General features: G+C 40.2%; 1 protein-coding gene and 1 long non-coding RNA gene across 3 annotated transcripts in view; both read right to left on the reverse strand.

The window, feature by feature from the left end:
• Window positions 1–5,495: 5,495 nt before the first annotated feature.
• On the reverse strand, window positions 5,496–6,955 carry LOC118767743. The gene is made up of 2 exons (XR_005003653.1): window positions 6,418–6,955; window positions 5,496–6,317 (listed from the first exon to the last, which is right to left on the reverse strand). It is a non-coding gene; the product is annotated as an uncharacterized LOC118767743 (long non-coding RNA).
• A 3,138-nt stretch (window positions 6,956–10,093) lies between these two features.
• The window catches only part of LOC115223762, a 38,975-nt gene continuing 32,690 nt past the window's right edge, over window positions 10,094–16,378 (reverse strand). Inside the window, exons 11-15 of one of the 2 annotated variants that reach the window (XM_036512824.1) lie at window positions 15,405–15,502; window positions 13,545–14,263; window positions 12,928–13,037; window positions 11,148–11,946; window positions 10,094–11,111 (exon numbers count right to left, since the gene is read on the reverse strand). In XM_036512824.1, coding sequence (XP_036368717.1) covers window positions 10,519–11,111; window positions 11,148–11,946; window positions 12,928–13,037; window positions 13,545–14,263; window positions 15,405–15,502 — 2,319 coding nt within the window. In that variant the 3' untranslated portion in view covers window positions 10,094–10,518. Of the gene's footprint in view, window positions 11,947–12,927; window positions 13,038–13,544; window positions 14,264–15,404; window positions 15,503–16,378 lie in introns of both variants that reach the window. The other variant, XM_029794413.2, reaches the window with a different exon arrangement.

Raw genomic sequence — 16,378 nt, forward strand, 5'->3', positions numbered from 1 at the left:
ATAACGATTTTATATAGTATGTGTATGTATATATGCACGCATGAATATATGTACATATGAATGTATATGCAATATATATATAATATATTACATGTATATATATGTATGTATATATGTATATATGGATGTATATATATATATATATATGTATGTATGTATATATATATATATGTATGTTATGTATATATATATATATATATATATATATATAATATATATATGTAGTATGTATATATATATATATATCTATATATATATATATATACATATATATATATATAACATATTACAGTATATATATACACACATATAAAAGTGTAGAAGAGAGAGGTGTAGAGAGATGGGGAGGAACAGTTCTTTTCAACACAATTTACAATAATTCATTTGTTGCCGTCCTCTCTTTAATTTCGCCTAATTTTTTTTTAAAATTTTACGTCTTTTTTCCTTTTTTTATTTTTTTCCTTTTTTTATTTTTTGCAAAATATTTTTTCTTTATAATTTTTTACAAGTTATATTTTTTCTCCTTATCATCATCATCATCGTCACTATTATTATTATTATTATTATTATTATTATTATTATTATTATTATTATTATCATTATTATTATTATTAACACATCACTTCATCAATAACAATGGATACTCTTGTTTTTGATGTTTCTGACGATGATGATGATGATGATGATGAGTTTTTTCTTTCTTTTTTTTCTGTTTCTATTGTTTTTGTATTTTTGTTCAGAATTATTTCTTTGTATTTCGATTTCTTGTTATTGTTTTGGCTGTCGTTGTTGTAGTAAGTATTGTTGTCTTATTGTTATTATTTTTGTTATTTTCGTAACTGTCGCCGCCGCCGCCGCCGCCGCCGCCGCCCTCCGTCATCGTCGTCGTCGCAGTCTTTGTTGTTGTTGTTGTTGTTGAAATATCGATAATCGATACAATATCACTTTCCATCTTTTACTGAATTTCTGTTTGTAATTATTCGTTTGTCATTGAACAATACTGATTGAATAGAAATTCTCTTTCGCAAATACTTCTTCTTCTTCTTCTTCTTAGTTTTCCTCCTCCTCCGCCTCCTCTTCCTTCTTCTCCTCCTCCTCCTTCTCCTTCTCCCTCTTCTTCTTCCTCTTTTTCTTCTTATTCTTCTTCTTCTCCCTCTTCTTCTTCTTCTTCTTTTCCTTCTCCCTCTTCTTCTTCTTCTTCTTCTTCTTCTCCCTCTTCTTCTTCTTCTTCTTCTTCTCCCTCTTCTTCTTCTTCTTCTTCTTCTCTTCCCCTCTTCTTCTTCTTCTTTTCCTTCTCCCTCTTCTTCTTCTTCTTCTTCTTCTTCTCCCTCTTCTTCTTCTTCTTCTTCTTCTTCTTCTTCTTCTTCTTCTTCTCCTCCTGTATTACGGTGCCATGTTACGCTGTTGGCCCTTAACTCCTGGTTGAAGTCGTAGAGGCACCGCCGTGGCGTACGGATTGTCTTGAGAGCCTTATATATATACATATATATCAGACGGAGCCCATTTCTCTTCAGATCTGACCACAGTCGATTTCTTCGAGAAAGAAAAGGATCGCTTTAAAAGAAAAACAATTATTTGCGACAAAAGGTCATCTTTATATCCAGCTAAACGTGGACGTCTTCTTAGCACACCAAATGCCCCGGTGTTATCCTTGGGAGGTCCTCTCAGATGCGTGGTGCATAAAAGTACAGATATATCACAGCAGACGAAACTCGCTGATTATGGGCGTCGGAATTGTGTGATCACGTGAACAAGACGCCCCCCCCTCGTTAACTTGGGTATAAAGATTCCCTTTTGCTCCCAATACTGCCCCCGTCGCGAATAATTATTTCTAAGTCTGCTCTGCTGGCTATTTTCGACATGAGTGACAGAAACGACACTTGGCTGTTATGCGGTCATCGGATGTCTCCTACTGAAGAAGTCCAGTAGACTGAAAATGCAGAACGCTACAAAAGGCCAATGACAGCAGCTTAGATACGGGATGTGGTGACTGGTAGTACGAGGTGCAGAGGGCGTGGTATGGACGCGCTTCCCTTATGCAACATGTATGCCAGACTTGTTCGTTGAAGTCTTGGCAAACACAGACTGCAACTGGCTGCAGAACAGAAGACCCCCAGTTCTGTAATCTGGCGAGTGGCGACTCCATTGAGGAAAGACACGAACGAAGGGAATAGAATTGATAATTTCCTGTCCATAGCTCAACTAAATACATAGATTAAGATTTTAGCCAGGCGATAGCAAAGAGGGTGGCGTTTGTCATCTTCGTTATGTATCACCGCCTGACCCTTTTCCATTTGCAGAGAAGGGCGGCCACTTGAGGAAGATGAAGGTGGAGTGATGAGGTTGGCGAGGCTGAATGGGTCGAACGGGCTTTTCTAAGCAGGAGGAAAAGCACTGAAGTGGCCGGGCAAAAGGCTTTGTGGTATATCTTACGACTCTTTACGCTCTGGGTTCAAACCTCGTCGACGTTAACTCTGCCTTTCATTCCGCCGCAAAACGATAAAATCAAAGACCTGTCAAGTGCCGAGGATCGAACTAACGCCCACACTGCTGACGGTTGGCCGTTGAATCACCATCATCATCGTCGTCGTTACTACTACTACTACTACTACCACCACCACTAGTAGTAGTAGTAGTACTGCTGCTGCTGCTTCTGCTGTTACTCTCGGCATCTTGCACGGCTTTCACTGGCGAATTCTGGTAAATTATGCGATATGAGAGTCACGTGAGCGATGACGTTTCGATAAGGGTTGAGAGGCGAAGTCTTCAGAGGAATCTAATTCAATACGACAGAACGAACAGAAAACTGGTTGATGTTGGAAATTCTTCAATGCAGTGCTTCGGCATGGCCGCAATACAATAATTGAAACAGGCATAAGTAAAAGAATAAGGGAATACATGCTAGAAGTTTATTGTGATCACAATGGAACACACTGGAGCCTTTTAGATAACAATAAGCGGTGTTAAATGGAGGTTATACGAATATCTTGAGCGTGTCTGGCATCCATTCATTTTATTAGCAAATAACCGTTTACTCGTTGCCTGTGGTTATAATATAAGACTTCGAATAGGGCAGCGAACAAGGCGGTGAGCTGGCAGAACCGTCAGCACGCCAGGCGAAATGCTTAGCGGTATTTCGTCTGCGTTACGTTGTGAGTTCAAATTCCGCCGAGGTCGGCTTTGCCTTTCATCCTTTCGGGGTCGATAAATTAAGTACCAGTTACGCACTGGGGTCGATGTAATCGACTTAATACCTATGTCTGTCCTTGTTTGTCCCCTCTATGTTTAGCCCTTTGTGGGTAATAAAGAAATAGGTATTTCGTCTGCCGCTACGTTCTGCGTTCAAATCCCGCCGAGGTCGACTTTGCTTTTCATTCTTTCGGGGTCGATTAAATAAATACCAGTTACGCACTGGGGTCGATGTAATCGACTTAATCCCTTTGTCTGTCCTTGTTTGTCCCTTCTGTGTGTAGCCCTTTGTGGGCAGTAAAGAAATAAGTATTTCGTCTGTTTTTGCGTTCTGAGTTCAAATTCTGCCGAGGTCGACTTTGCCTTTCATCCTTTCGAGGTCGATAAATTAAGTACCAGTTACGTACTAGGGTCGATCTAATCGACTGGTCCCCTTCCCAAAAATTTCAGGCCTTGTGCCTCGAGCAGAAAAGAACATACGACTTCGAATCTATGTGTGCGTGTGTGAGGAGGGAAGGGTCTTCCTTAGATCAGAGACCGGTGAACGGTCGATGCAACGATGAGACCGGGGTCCACGAAGCAGAGGTGGCGGCAATTAGGGTCCAACGACGACGAAAGAACGCAGACACAGAAATATACGGAGAACTCCTTTAATATACACTACTGTGCGTGTGTGTGCGCGCGCTAAGAAACGGAGACGTAAACAAACTTACACCGGCTGACAAGCGGAGGTGAGGACAAACACAAAGACACACACACGAATACAATATATTCGCGCGAGTGTGTGCGTGTATAAAGATACGTGTGTGTGTGTTTGTGTGTGCAACGAAAGAAAGTAGACAGACAGAGAGAGAGAGAGATAGAGAGTGAGAGAAAGATATAGATAGATAGATAGAAAAAGAGAGAGAGGGGGATAGATAGATGTAGAGAGTGGCATTTATGATTTTAACGCATGTTTGTAAATGCACGTTGGTTAACTCTTCGGCTTTACTGTGCAGAGTCGCCTCCCCTGCTGGAAGCGTGTCTCGCCTTCGCGCAAATGGCTTTCCTTCCTCAGGTCTGCTCTGATCGAGAAGAAATAAGATTTAAAAGTCTTTTTTAATCGTGCCTAGCTGCTCTTTTTTTTTAGATACTGAGTAACTGTGCTCCAGCATGGCCGCAGTCAAATGACTGAAACAAATAAAAGAATAAATCAAGTGTGTCCTTGTTTTTAACATAATAGTGAGATTTGAGATTTGGCTGCTGTTTCTTTTACGTTGAATGACTACATAAAGAAATGAGTCATTAAGTCTGCGTCTGCGCGAACCTGTGATTACATAGCAACAGCAACCACAACCACAACAATATTGAGTGCCAGTGGACAGAATTGTTAGCAAACCGGACGAAATGCTTATTGGCACCGCCATCAATTTTCTCGTCTTCATGCTCTGAGTTCAAATTCGTCGAAGTCGTCTTTGCCTTTCATCCTTTTCAGGAGACTGAAAGAAACCCGTTGTGTATATATATATATATATTTGCATGTGTGTCCTTGTGTCGATGTTTGTCCTCTCAATGCTGCTTGACAACCAATGTTGGTGTGTTTATGTCCCTGTAACTTAGCAGTTTGGCAAAAGAGACTGATAGAATACTAGGCTTACAAAGAATAAGTAACTGAGGTCGATTTCTTTGACTAAAAGCCCCTTGAGATGGTGCTCCAGCATGGCCACAGCTAAATGATTGAAACATGCAAAAGAATAGATAAATATGTTTTCTATAAATTGCACCAACATTGAATAAAAGGATACATGCCCTTTCTTTCAGGGGGTAGCATGCAACATGAAGGGCAATTTAGCTGCTGTTTTTAGCAGAATGAGTAACCACAGAAAGGCACCATTGGTGTATTGTATGGGTGGCTTCTTCAGTCAAAATCTAAACTTTAATTTAAAACAAGTTTGAAAAAAAACAACACCAAGACATATTTTTAAAAGAGATAATTTTATTTTTGATACTTGATAAATATAATTTGTAAATTCATAACAGTAATTACATATATATGTTTATATAAGATATGCCATATATATATATATATATATATATATATATATATATTAGTCTTCATCTAGGAAAAACACACCTCAGACAAGTTTCACTGACTACAGTAGCCTCTGCACAAAATAATAATAATAAATTATTATGATTATTAGTATTAATAATAATATGTATATATTCATATGGATATTGCTATGTAAGTATGCGTGTGTGTATATATTTCTCAAAGATATTCTATATATATAAATGTGTGTGTATGTGAGTATATGCATGTAATGGTTTCTGATGTTTCCAGCTTCAATAAAACAGATGTGTACGAAGATGTGTGTGGATGTGTGTGTGTGGGGGGGAGTGAATTCATGTCTGAAGACACAGACAACACAACAGCATAGGTGAGTGTCCAATGTGGATCTCCGCTGCCCTCGCTACATTCCCTGTGTACCTTCACATGTAGGGAATCCATGGAAGTGCTGGGAGACCATCTTCACAGTCATGTGTCATACCCCAAATGACTAAAAAAAAACAAAAACTAAAAGGTTGTCTGCACACACACATCATCATCATCATCATCATCATTTAGTGTTCACTTTCATTTTGCTTGCATCGGGCAGAGAATATTTGGTCAGGCAGACTTTCTACGGCACGGACAAATTCCACCTGAGCCTTGCAAGCATTATATATAATTATATACAGATATTTATATATATCATCATCATCATCATCTCCATTTCAGTGTAACGAACAAGAAGGGTGGAAATCAGGAAGCAGCAAAATAAACCTCATACCTGTACTCAGGTGTGTATACACACACACACACACTCATTCCTCTTGCTACCTGTCGCTGCCACTTAAAAAATCTAACCTGCTACAATGCTACATCGATGTCACAGTTACCTACAACACCAGCTTCGCCCCTACAAGCTCCATACCTATCCATCTATTGCTACCCAAGCCTTAAGCTCAGCCCTTGTGTTGCGTTCTGTCCCCAAAGGCACAGCACCTACCAACAGGCCCCTACAAGCTCCATACCTATCGATCTATTGCTACCCAAGCCTTAAGCTCAGCCCTTGTGTTGCGTTCTGTCCCCAAAGGCACAGCACCTACCAACAGGCCCCTACAAGCTCCATACCTATCGATCTATTGCTACCCAAGCCTTAAGCTCAGCCCTTGTGTTGCGTTCTGTCCCCAAAGGCACAGCACCTACCAACAGGCTCCGTCCTACTTGTCCTAATCTGCTCCCTGTCTCTCTCGGACACAGATTTACAAACGTGGGACTTAGAAATGAATCATTTCAATGTCTTAAAGGAGGTCAAAGGTCAGTGTCCTGTCTTCCTCCTCATTAGATTGGGGATAATGATGGGGCGGGGGGGGGGAAGCAAAATTATATAAATATATCGTGTATCTATATATTTGTGTCTACGTGCATACACACACACACACACCTACACAATCATCATTTACCATCCATGGGATGGATGGTTTGACATGATCCAATGTGTCCAAGGACAGCATCAAGCTCCTCTGTCCGCATTTGCTGGCAGTGAAACTGACCATTTACACATCTATTTCACTTATATCGTCTGTCTGTGCACAGATATTTTCTGTTGAAATGGATATAAAATATACATTTATACAGATTTATGTATTATATATCAATTTAAATATATATAATTATATATGTGTATATATATATATATATATATATATATATATATTTTACGTATCCAATTTCCAATATATATATATATATATACCCTTACACATACACATAAACATAATCTAAAGGAAAATATATAAAGTATATAAAAATATATATGATATATTTTTTTACATTAGTAATCTACAATATACATACATGTGTGTGTGTGTGTGTGTGTGATACATGTGAGCCAGAGATAATTTGTCCGAAACGAAATCATACAAATTACAAAAGACCTCTGTGTGTATGTGTGTGTGTGTGTGTGTGTGTGTGTGTGTATGTAGATAGATAGACAGACAAACCTAAAGTCTGTACCTGTTTAAGGCAACGGACCAATCAGCTGTGAAGACGCACGTCACATGCAAGGCTGCCACCTGGTGTTTCTGCTCCCTCAACTTATGCGAAAGTTCACAGACGAACATGTGTACAAAGTGTACACACACACACACACACACACACACACACTTTGCTGTGAAACATGGGAGACAAAAAGAGACAGCTTTCAACTTTGTTGCTCACACCATATTGTGTGTGTGTGTGTGTGTTTTTACCCTCATCATTCAATGAGGACATTTCCATGCTTGCATGGGTCATGCAAGTTTTGTTGAGGGAGATTTTCCATGGCTGGATACTGTCCCTATCACCAACCTCAAACCCTCATTTGTTTCCAAGCAAAGTAATATTCCCCGTGGCCAGACATTTTCGTCACAGAAGACTATAAACAAACAACATGTTCCTTTATAGCCATCCCATAATGTCAAGACAAGGGCACACACACACACACACACACACGTATGTATGTATTTAAAAAACGAAGTAGATCTCATATATTGAGGAGAGTATTATAGGCAGAAAGATAAAACCTGTTCTGTGAAAAACAGAACTATTTTAACACCCAAAACAGTTTTCACATCACAAGACAATTCTATACACAATATTAACGAATACTGAAAAAGTGTGAGCTGGATGAAGACTCGCTGGCAGAGATGTTGATTGTTGTTTGTGTGTGTGACATGTAACAACTTGAAATGGTCAACACAAGAGAACGGTTGAGCGCTTGGCTGTTTGATTTCTTTTGCATTTAAACCAGACACGTCTGGGACAAACATTCTTTCTGTTCTATGTTCAAGCTGGCCAGATCCCACCTCTCACATCTACCCTACAATGTCATTCTAAAAATATACAGCCACATCACTGAAATCTCAAAGCCACAAGATAATCTAGGATTAATTTTTTTAAATGTGAATAAACAAGGATTACATTTGACAAAGGAATCTAAATGCTAAAGGGTTTAAAAACTGAAGTCAACTGACGCCAGCGAAGAGTCGTTTATCCAAAAGGTCTGTAGTAATAAGGGGAGTATAAAACAAGGCACCGTCCTTGGACCTTTTAGGATTTCTCATCAGATAACACCAAAGTGATGCTGAACATTAAAACAAATGCAAAACATAGACACAAGCTCTCCAACATGACCTACAAGCCACGTCTGCATGAGCAAATAATTATAAAGACCCTTTAATGGCCACCAGCTAGAGTCTGCTAGAGTCAGCACTCTGGCCACCAGCAAAAAGAAACTTTATCTTGATCATAAATATAATTAATCTCAACTCATCCACCCCTACTGAATCCTGGTGGCCTAACATTTACCGTGATATGACCCCTTTATCTCAACACCCCCACTAACTTATGTAGTCCTCTGTAGAGGGCATTTTCAGAAAAACAAACAACGATGTTTAACCCACCAGAAATTGTTTGTCTTAAGTTGGCAAAACTCCCATTTGCAACATTGCTCTCTCTCTCTCTTTCACAAGACTGACCTCACTATTCCTGTGTATGAGTATTACAAATAAAAAAGAAGAAAAAACTGCAACTGTCTGTTGAGCCAGTGTGGCAGAGGTGGCTCATCAAATGAGCAGGATGATCTCAAGCTCAAATTCACAGCCCCCACATGGGGCCATGGTTGGGTGGAGAGAAGATGCTGGGATCTTCGTCCTGCAGAGGGACTGAACATACGTAATCCTATCCAATCCATGTATATATATTGTAAATGCTTTTGATGTATGGAATGAGACATCCCTTAACTGAAAAACAGGTCAAGGTGAGCAATAGGAAGGTCATCTACCTGTGAAACGGTGCTTCAATAACGTATTCATGTGTGTGTGTGTGTGTGTGTGTGTGCATGTGTGTGTACATGTATACGTATAAATGGAAAGATCTGGCGGTTCTTGTTTGAAATTCTACCAAACAGGAAACAACAGCCTAAAGTAATGGAAAGAGCAGTTTTGTGGACATCAGGAATCCAGAGTTTGGCATTGAAGAGCCAACTGTTATTATTCTGCAGTGGTTCCACCACCACAACCACCAGTGAAAAGAAGCGAGGACTTAAAAGCATAACAAAGGTTACCTCTGAGGGAGAGGGGGAGCAATTAAGGGCTACCGTGAAGCACTTTCTTTCCAATATCTGAGACTAAACTTCTGGGAAAACAACAAATGAACCAGGCCTGAAGGGTTTTAACAGAAACCCAACAGACATTGGCAATGATAAGAATGAAACAGAATGGTCAGCACTGGAGATGGTGCTCCAGCATGGCCTCACGTGTAGCAATGAGAACAAAAAACAAAAGAAAACTTAGGCTCAACTTTAGGCTTTGTAAATAAGTTGGAGCTCGCTTCAAGCACAGCTATGTTTAGACACACAAGTTTTGCATACATTAAGTAGGAAATGAAGAATTCACACACACACAGACATATATATATATATATATATATATATATATACATACATTACAACATGTTTTGGCATAGTTTTTAATTAACAAATTCACTCACAAGGCATTGGTCCACCTGAGTCCATAGTAGAAGACACTTTGCCCAAGGGCTTGCCCAGTGGGATTGAACCAGGAACAATGTGGCTGTTAAGTGAATTTCTTAACCACACAGCCATGCTTATATATCTGTATATACACACATACTCACAATTATGCATGGACACATATACATATGTATATACTATATATTGTATTTATATATATAAGACTCTGCATGTGTGTGTGGAGAGAGAGACAGAGTGTGTGTGTGTGTGTGTGTATAGATTGGTAGATAGGAAGATAGATAAGCAGATAAATATATAGACAGACAGACAGATTAAGTATGTAGACATATGTCTTTATAAAATAAAGAAAAATAGATATATGGCTATATTTGTAATATATTGTATTCTATATATATATGAATATATATATTTATGCGTGTATGTGTGTGTAATGTGGCGGTAGAAGTGTATTTTAGCTGAGCAATATACAAGGATACTATCAATGCGTATACAAACTCTCTCTCACACACACACACACATTTGTATGTGTGTGTGCATGTTCATATGTATACGCCACATTAAATTTGCGCTTGAAACGTAAGTGTATGCATGTATGTTTTTATATATATATATATTCATTTGATTGTCTCTGTAAGTGTATAAATATATATGTATTCGTATATATATTTGTGTGTGTGTGTGTGTGTGTATATATATATTCATACATACATATATATACACGGGTTATATAAAAGTCTCTAAATTTACACTACATGAGTATAAGTGAATATCAAAAGATATTTTCCGTATCCAACGCCCTCAACAACTCTGTGCCATTAAGCAGACGATCGCCCGACCAGACTGGAGCATTCACTTCACAGTCAGTCTGCGTGAGGCGTGGGAGCCACTTGGAGGCTGCAGCCAAGTCTGTGGTGAATGTATACGGCCTCATTAAATTCTGGTGTTTAGGAATTTTGGCTCTGAATTTCAGATTGTTGTTCTGCATCGCAGAAACGTCTGCTGGTGACATAGGAAGAGATTCAGTGGCCATGCTGTTGCTGCCATTCCTTTGCAGGGATAGTTTATCGCCATTGGAAACCAGAAGATGATCGTCATTATCATTGTACTCAAAGTGGTCGCCTGTTTTTGCGTCACGAGGGGAGTCAGTGGCACAGCTATTGACGGAGAATGTTCTTTTAGCAACAACTTGCCAAACATTCTCCTCCTCATTGCTGTCATTAGTAGTAGTAGTAGTGTTAGTAGTAGTAGTAGTAGTGGTGGTCGGTGATGGTGGTGGTGTGCCTTCATGTGAATTTGAAACCCTATTCAGCTGTCCAGCAGGAATGAGATCAACCCCGAACAGTGTTCGGATATCAAAGGATGAACTTGATGACCTGGCATCAGGCAAGGCATTAGAAAGGCCAGTCGTGTTGTTGACTGCGCTGGTGCCCTCAGCTAAATTTGAACCCTTGGTCATCGTGTTTGACAGTGCCTGATCGTTTTGTCCTCCAGGGAGGTGATCCACACCAAACAGTGCTCGGCAGTCATCAAAGAGAAATGATGACATACGACGAGTACTACTACTACTGCTACTATTACTACTACTACTGGTGGCAGCGACCCTGGTGGGATTCTCAACAGAATGAGATACATCAAAGCTGGGGTTCCCTTTTGCTTGGGGAAGCCTCTCACCATACAGGGCTTGGATGTCATTGGAGGAGTCTGATTGTAGAGAATTAGGCAAGAGGCAGCCCCCGACCGTGGGGATAAGAGTGCTCTTAACTGGATTTGAAACTCTGGTGGCAGCATTCAGTTCTCTCTGATCCAGCTGACCAACTCCAACAAGGTCTTCACCAAACAGCGCTCGCTTATCGTAGGGTGGGCTCGGACTCCCTTGTACCATGGGAGAAGTAATGTTGGTTGTGGTGCCCTTCATAGAATTTGAAACTCTGATGTTGTTGTTGCTGCACGAACTGGTGGTAATGACAGAACTGGGACCAGTTAATGTAGGGGACGTGACTGTTGTGTTGAGGGCCCACCACCATGCCCAATCCTGCTCTTCAGGTTGATTGGTTGACATGGAAGAACCATTGTTGTTGCCATGGGGATTCGCTGCTGTGATGGCCGTGTTGACACTGATTGGGTTCTGGGTGGTTTGTCTTCTGCCTGTGAAAAACGAGTTGTCCAATTTGGGGAGGGATTCTGCTGGAGTTTGTGTCTGTTAGAAGAGAAAGAAGAGAGAATTACATAACAGAGATACATAAACACATATCACACAGACAGAGAGGGTGTTTGGGTTAAGTTTGACGATTATTGGTGAAGAGTCAAAGGTGTTGGAGAGCATATATATAGATGGAAGGATGGATGGATATGACAGGCTTCTTATAGTTTCCCTCTACCAAATCCACTTATAAAGTCACAAGGCTTTGGTTAGCCTGAGGTAGAAGAACTTGCCCAAGGTACCATGCAGTGGGACTGAACCCAGAACCGTGTGGTTGGAAAGCAAGCTTCATACTGCACAGCCAAGCCTGTATCTGTCTCATCTAACACCAACCGTTGGGCTGGATTCATTGTAACATGACATCAGTACGACTGAGATTGTCTCCTCAACTCAATATTGTCTCTACTCATCCATGAAACACTTTACGGGATGCAGTCAATGCTTTTTATACTTGGTGGTACAGAGAAGAGAGAATGATTCTTCATGATCAAAAACGAAGGGGAGATGGAGAGAGAGAGAGCCAACCCCCATCCTCATTGATATCCAGCACTGTACCCTTGTGTAACAATGTGTGTAGGTCAGCAAGTGGACCCACCCAACATCGAGACAGTCAGGTTGTTGTTGCTGGAAAACTAATTTGCAATCAGTGTGGAATGACATTAAATGAAAATGATAGTTTCCAATGCTTGCAAGGGTCAAACGGAATTTGGTGACCCGATGACCTTTCTGTTGTCAACCCTCACCTGTTCCTGAGCAAAGTAATACTCTCCCCCGAAGCAAGACGGGTTTTCCTGGAAGGTCAGAAACAGACATCACCATTTGAATGTCAATGCGGCTTCTATACAACAGTTGTGCAACGTCAAGACAAAGAGACAACACCACACACACGTACACACAAGCATGCACATACGGACGCATTCACAAACGGACTTGCATGAAAGCATGTTAATGTGCAACGGTGTTCAATGGACGACTTACCGGCAGATAAGGTATTCCCATATGTTGGTTGACAAAGTAACCATTGTTACGGTCTTCTCCACTGACCAGAAGGTTCCGCAAAACACTGTCCTTGTTGTTGTTGTTGGATCCTGCAATTATTGTTGAATAAAGGATTAAACAAAACACACACATTTCTCTCTCTCTCTCTCTCTCTCTCTATATATATATATATATATATACACACACACACACACGTTATAATTTTAAAAAATGATGTTAAGCAAGAAACTCTTCGTCCAAAATCAGAGACATTTTCAAGAGTGTTGATCATCATCATCATCCTCATCATCGTTTAACGTCCGCTTTCCATGCTGGTATGGGTTGGACGGTTAGACTGGGGTCCGGGAAGCCAGGAAACTGCACCAGGCTCCAGTCTGATCTGGCATCTACAGCTGGATGCTCTTCCTAATGCCAACCACCCTTAGAGTGTAGTGGGTGCTTTTTATGTGCCACTGGCACAGGAGCCAATCAGACAGGCCTGGCATTGATCCCGTTTGGATGGTACATTTTATACAGAAAGTTATTACATCAGAGTTGCTTGCAAGTGGCAGCCTTTTTCTCTGACAAAATACTTTGATATAAAGACACATACTCACCATATTCACTGATCAGTTGTCGTGTCTGTGCTGTATTCCAACTAAATCCTTGCTGGACAGTACCACCGCCACCATCACCTCTTCCTTGAAATTGGGTGTCTTCTGGCATGATTATCGACTCGAGTCTGCGGACTTTCCCTGGGGTTGGACCTTTAAGTTTTGTAGTGACTGGTTGGATTGGTAGCTCCTTGCCAATCTGCAGAAGAGTTTGATTAGGGTTTGGTATCAGCACTTGGGGACTTGCTGTCTCTAGTAATTGTGAAATTTCTTTTTCTGACAGTGAAATCCCTGGGGTCCCCTCAAAAGCGGAAATGTATTTCTGTAATTTTTCTGGTGGCAATTTAGAGGTGGGTGGTGACAAATTTGGAGCTATAGGGGGTTCCGTTAGTGACCCTTCCTTGTTGAGAGCAAATATTTGCTGAAGCTCCTCTGCTTTTCGAGTTGGGTTGTAGTTCATATTCGACTTCATTGTCCTCAGCTGCTCTGTGAGTAACACTTGTTGCTGTAAGGGTGGTTCTGGTGAACTCCCATTGAGGACAACCTTGCTCAAGAGCCTTTCACCACCTCCTTGGAGGTTAGGGTTAGGGTTAACTAACATCGCTGGTGACGGGGATTTTTGTAGTGATGGGCTGTTGTTGAAAGGAGGTGTTTGCATAAACCCTTTGTCCAGACAGGCTTCTGTTTTGTTTGCAAGACTCAAGATGTCTTTAGAATACAGCCTGAAGAAGAAGAAGAGTGTAAGACAAGAGTAAAAATGATGACAAAACCAAGAGAATTTATTTTCACGGGGGTCTTGGACCCTTTACGTGCGAGTATGGTAGTAAAAATATCACAGTCCCATATAAGTGAGCAATGTCACAAGAGATGTGAGAAAGGTCATACAACACTTGTGTCATAGAGAGAGTCAGCAACTGGTCTACATTGGCGTGTGTGTGTGTGTGTGTGTGTGTGTGTGTGTGTGTGTGTGTGTGTGTGTGTGTGTGTGTGTGTGTGGCCTTAGTTTCCAATGCTCCTCGTGGTCTCTGTATTTGGAGACTGAGAACCAGCTGACATTCAGAAAATGTCTCAATCATCTCAGATGACTGCTCAAGAAACATCACGTGATGCTCATCTCACAATACCTCAATAACATATTCACCTAACCCATGCTAGCATGGAAAAACAGATGTAAAACAAATTCATACATATAACTGCATTGCATAATGTACATATTAATAAATGAAAGTTATTAAAAGGCCATGATTAAATAAATCTATCTTCACCTCTCATAGCTTCAGACTTTATACTTTATATCCTCGTCACTGAATATTTTATCAGATTTTCTGGATTTTCAGTTACCTCGACACTCAACATTATACTTCTTTGTAATCATTTATGCAGACAGATAACCGAATCTGTAGGAGGAGCTTACTGTGATAGCTGCAAGATTCTCTGAATCTACCTCACACACACACAGCAGTGGTTGTGTTGCTAACAACCGATGCGTGAACAACTGAACAAAACTCAAATATCTGCTGACACTTCAAAGAAAAACCAGCTTCACCTTTCAGATTCTTTGTTCAGCTTCAGGTTAACCCTGAACAGGCAGGCCTAGGATCAAAGGTGCTCCAGTTGTGACTGTCCAGTCTAGATTGACACTTGTCCTTCTTTACTTAAGAAAGGGTGGATGAAGTTCGAAGCACATGTCTGCTATTTCTAGTGGATCAAGTGATTCTCCAGACGCTCTCTCATTAACTTGCCCCCCCCCTCCACTGACTTTTACTAATCACAAATGGAAATAACAATTAGAAAGAGAGAAAGAAAGAGATGTGAAAATAAAACCAGAGTTAAGAGAAGATTCCTCCCCACACAAAGACTTACATATCTCCAATGTCTGGGCTCAGCAACAAACTCCCTTCATTTGGTGAGGACAGGGTGGCCTGAAGAATGTCGTATTCCGTCTCTTCTATGCTGAAATCCTTTTGTTATCATCAAGTATTTGAAAGAAATAGGAATAGTAAAGAATTTAAATGTTGTATATATACATTATGTAGCGGCGCCGCCGCCGCCGCCGCCGCCGTCGTCGTCGTCGTCGTCGTCATCATCATCATCATCATATATATATATATAAATAAAGTTTTAAAAAAGCAGATAAACAAAAGGAATGACATAACAGTCTTATCTTTACAGCTGTTTCGGATGAACCATGACTAGGGTCATAGCCACGTATATTATGTAATAAAGTTCATAATTTCATGGTGTCGACCTGTTCACTGACAAAATTCCGTGCTGCACGGAATTTTGTCAGTGAACAAGTCGCGGTTTCAAAACGATGAAAATAATTTGACAAATTAAATTTAAATGTTGAAGTGAATCGAACGGTTTTTGTGTGTTTCTTAAATGGCTTATAAACACCTTTCACGCTGCAATTGTTTTCGTTCCAGCACACGATCTCAGATCAAATTACTTGCTATGCAAGTACATCTCCGTTATATATATATATATATATATATATATACACACACCATATAAACCTATGTAATTTGCACACCTGTGTAATTTACGCAGGTGATTTTCAGGATAAAAATTGTTAAAAAAAGCTTTTACTCATGTAAAATTTGTACCCAAAAGTTTTCAGAATTGCTGATAAAGCCAGGGGAAAAATGTTTTCAATTTCGTTGTATTTAGCATAATTTCACTTACTTATGATTAGATTTTATTAAATTTTCATTAAATAAAAATAATTTCTGTTTAACAGGTTTCACATTAAAAGTTACTGAATTAGAAAGTGTTTTGTGTTGCCTTCCATATTAAATAAAGTCTGCTTCGCTCCTTTGGTATAGCCTCCCCCTCCC

This window comes from Octopus sinensis, linkage group LG24 (genome assembly GCF_006345805.1).
Source record: "Octopus sinensis linkage group LG24, ASM634580v1, whole genome shotgun sequence".
In the NCBI taxonomy this organism is placed as follows: Eukaryota; Metazoa; Mollusca; class Cephalopoda; order Octopoda; family Octopodidae; genus Octopus; species Octopus sinensis.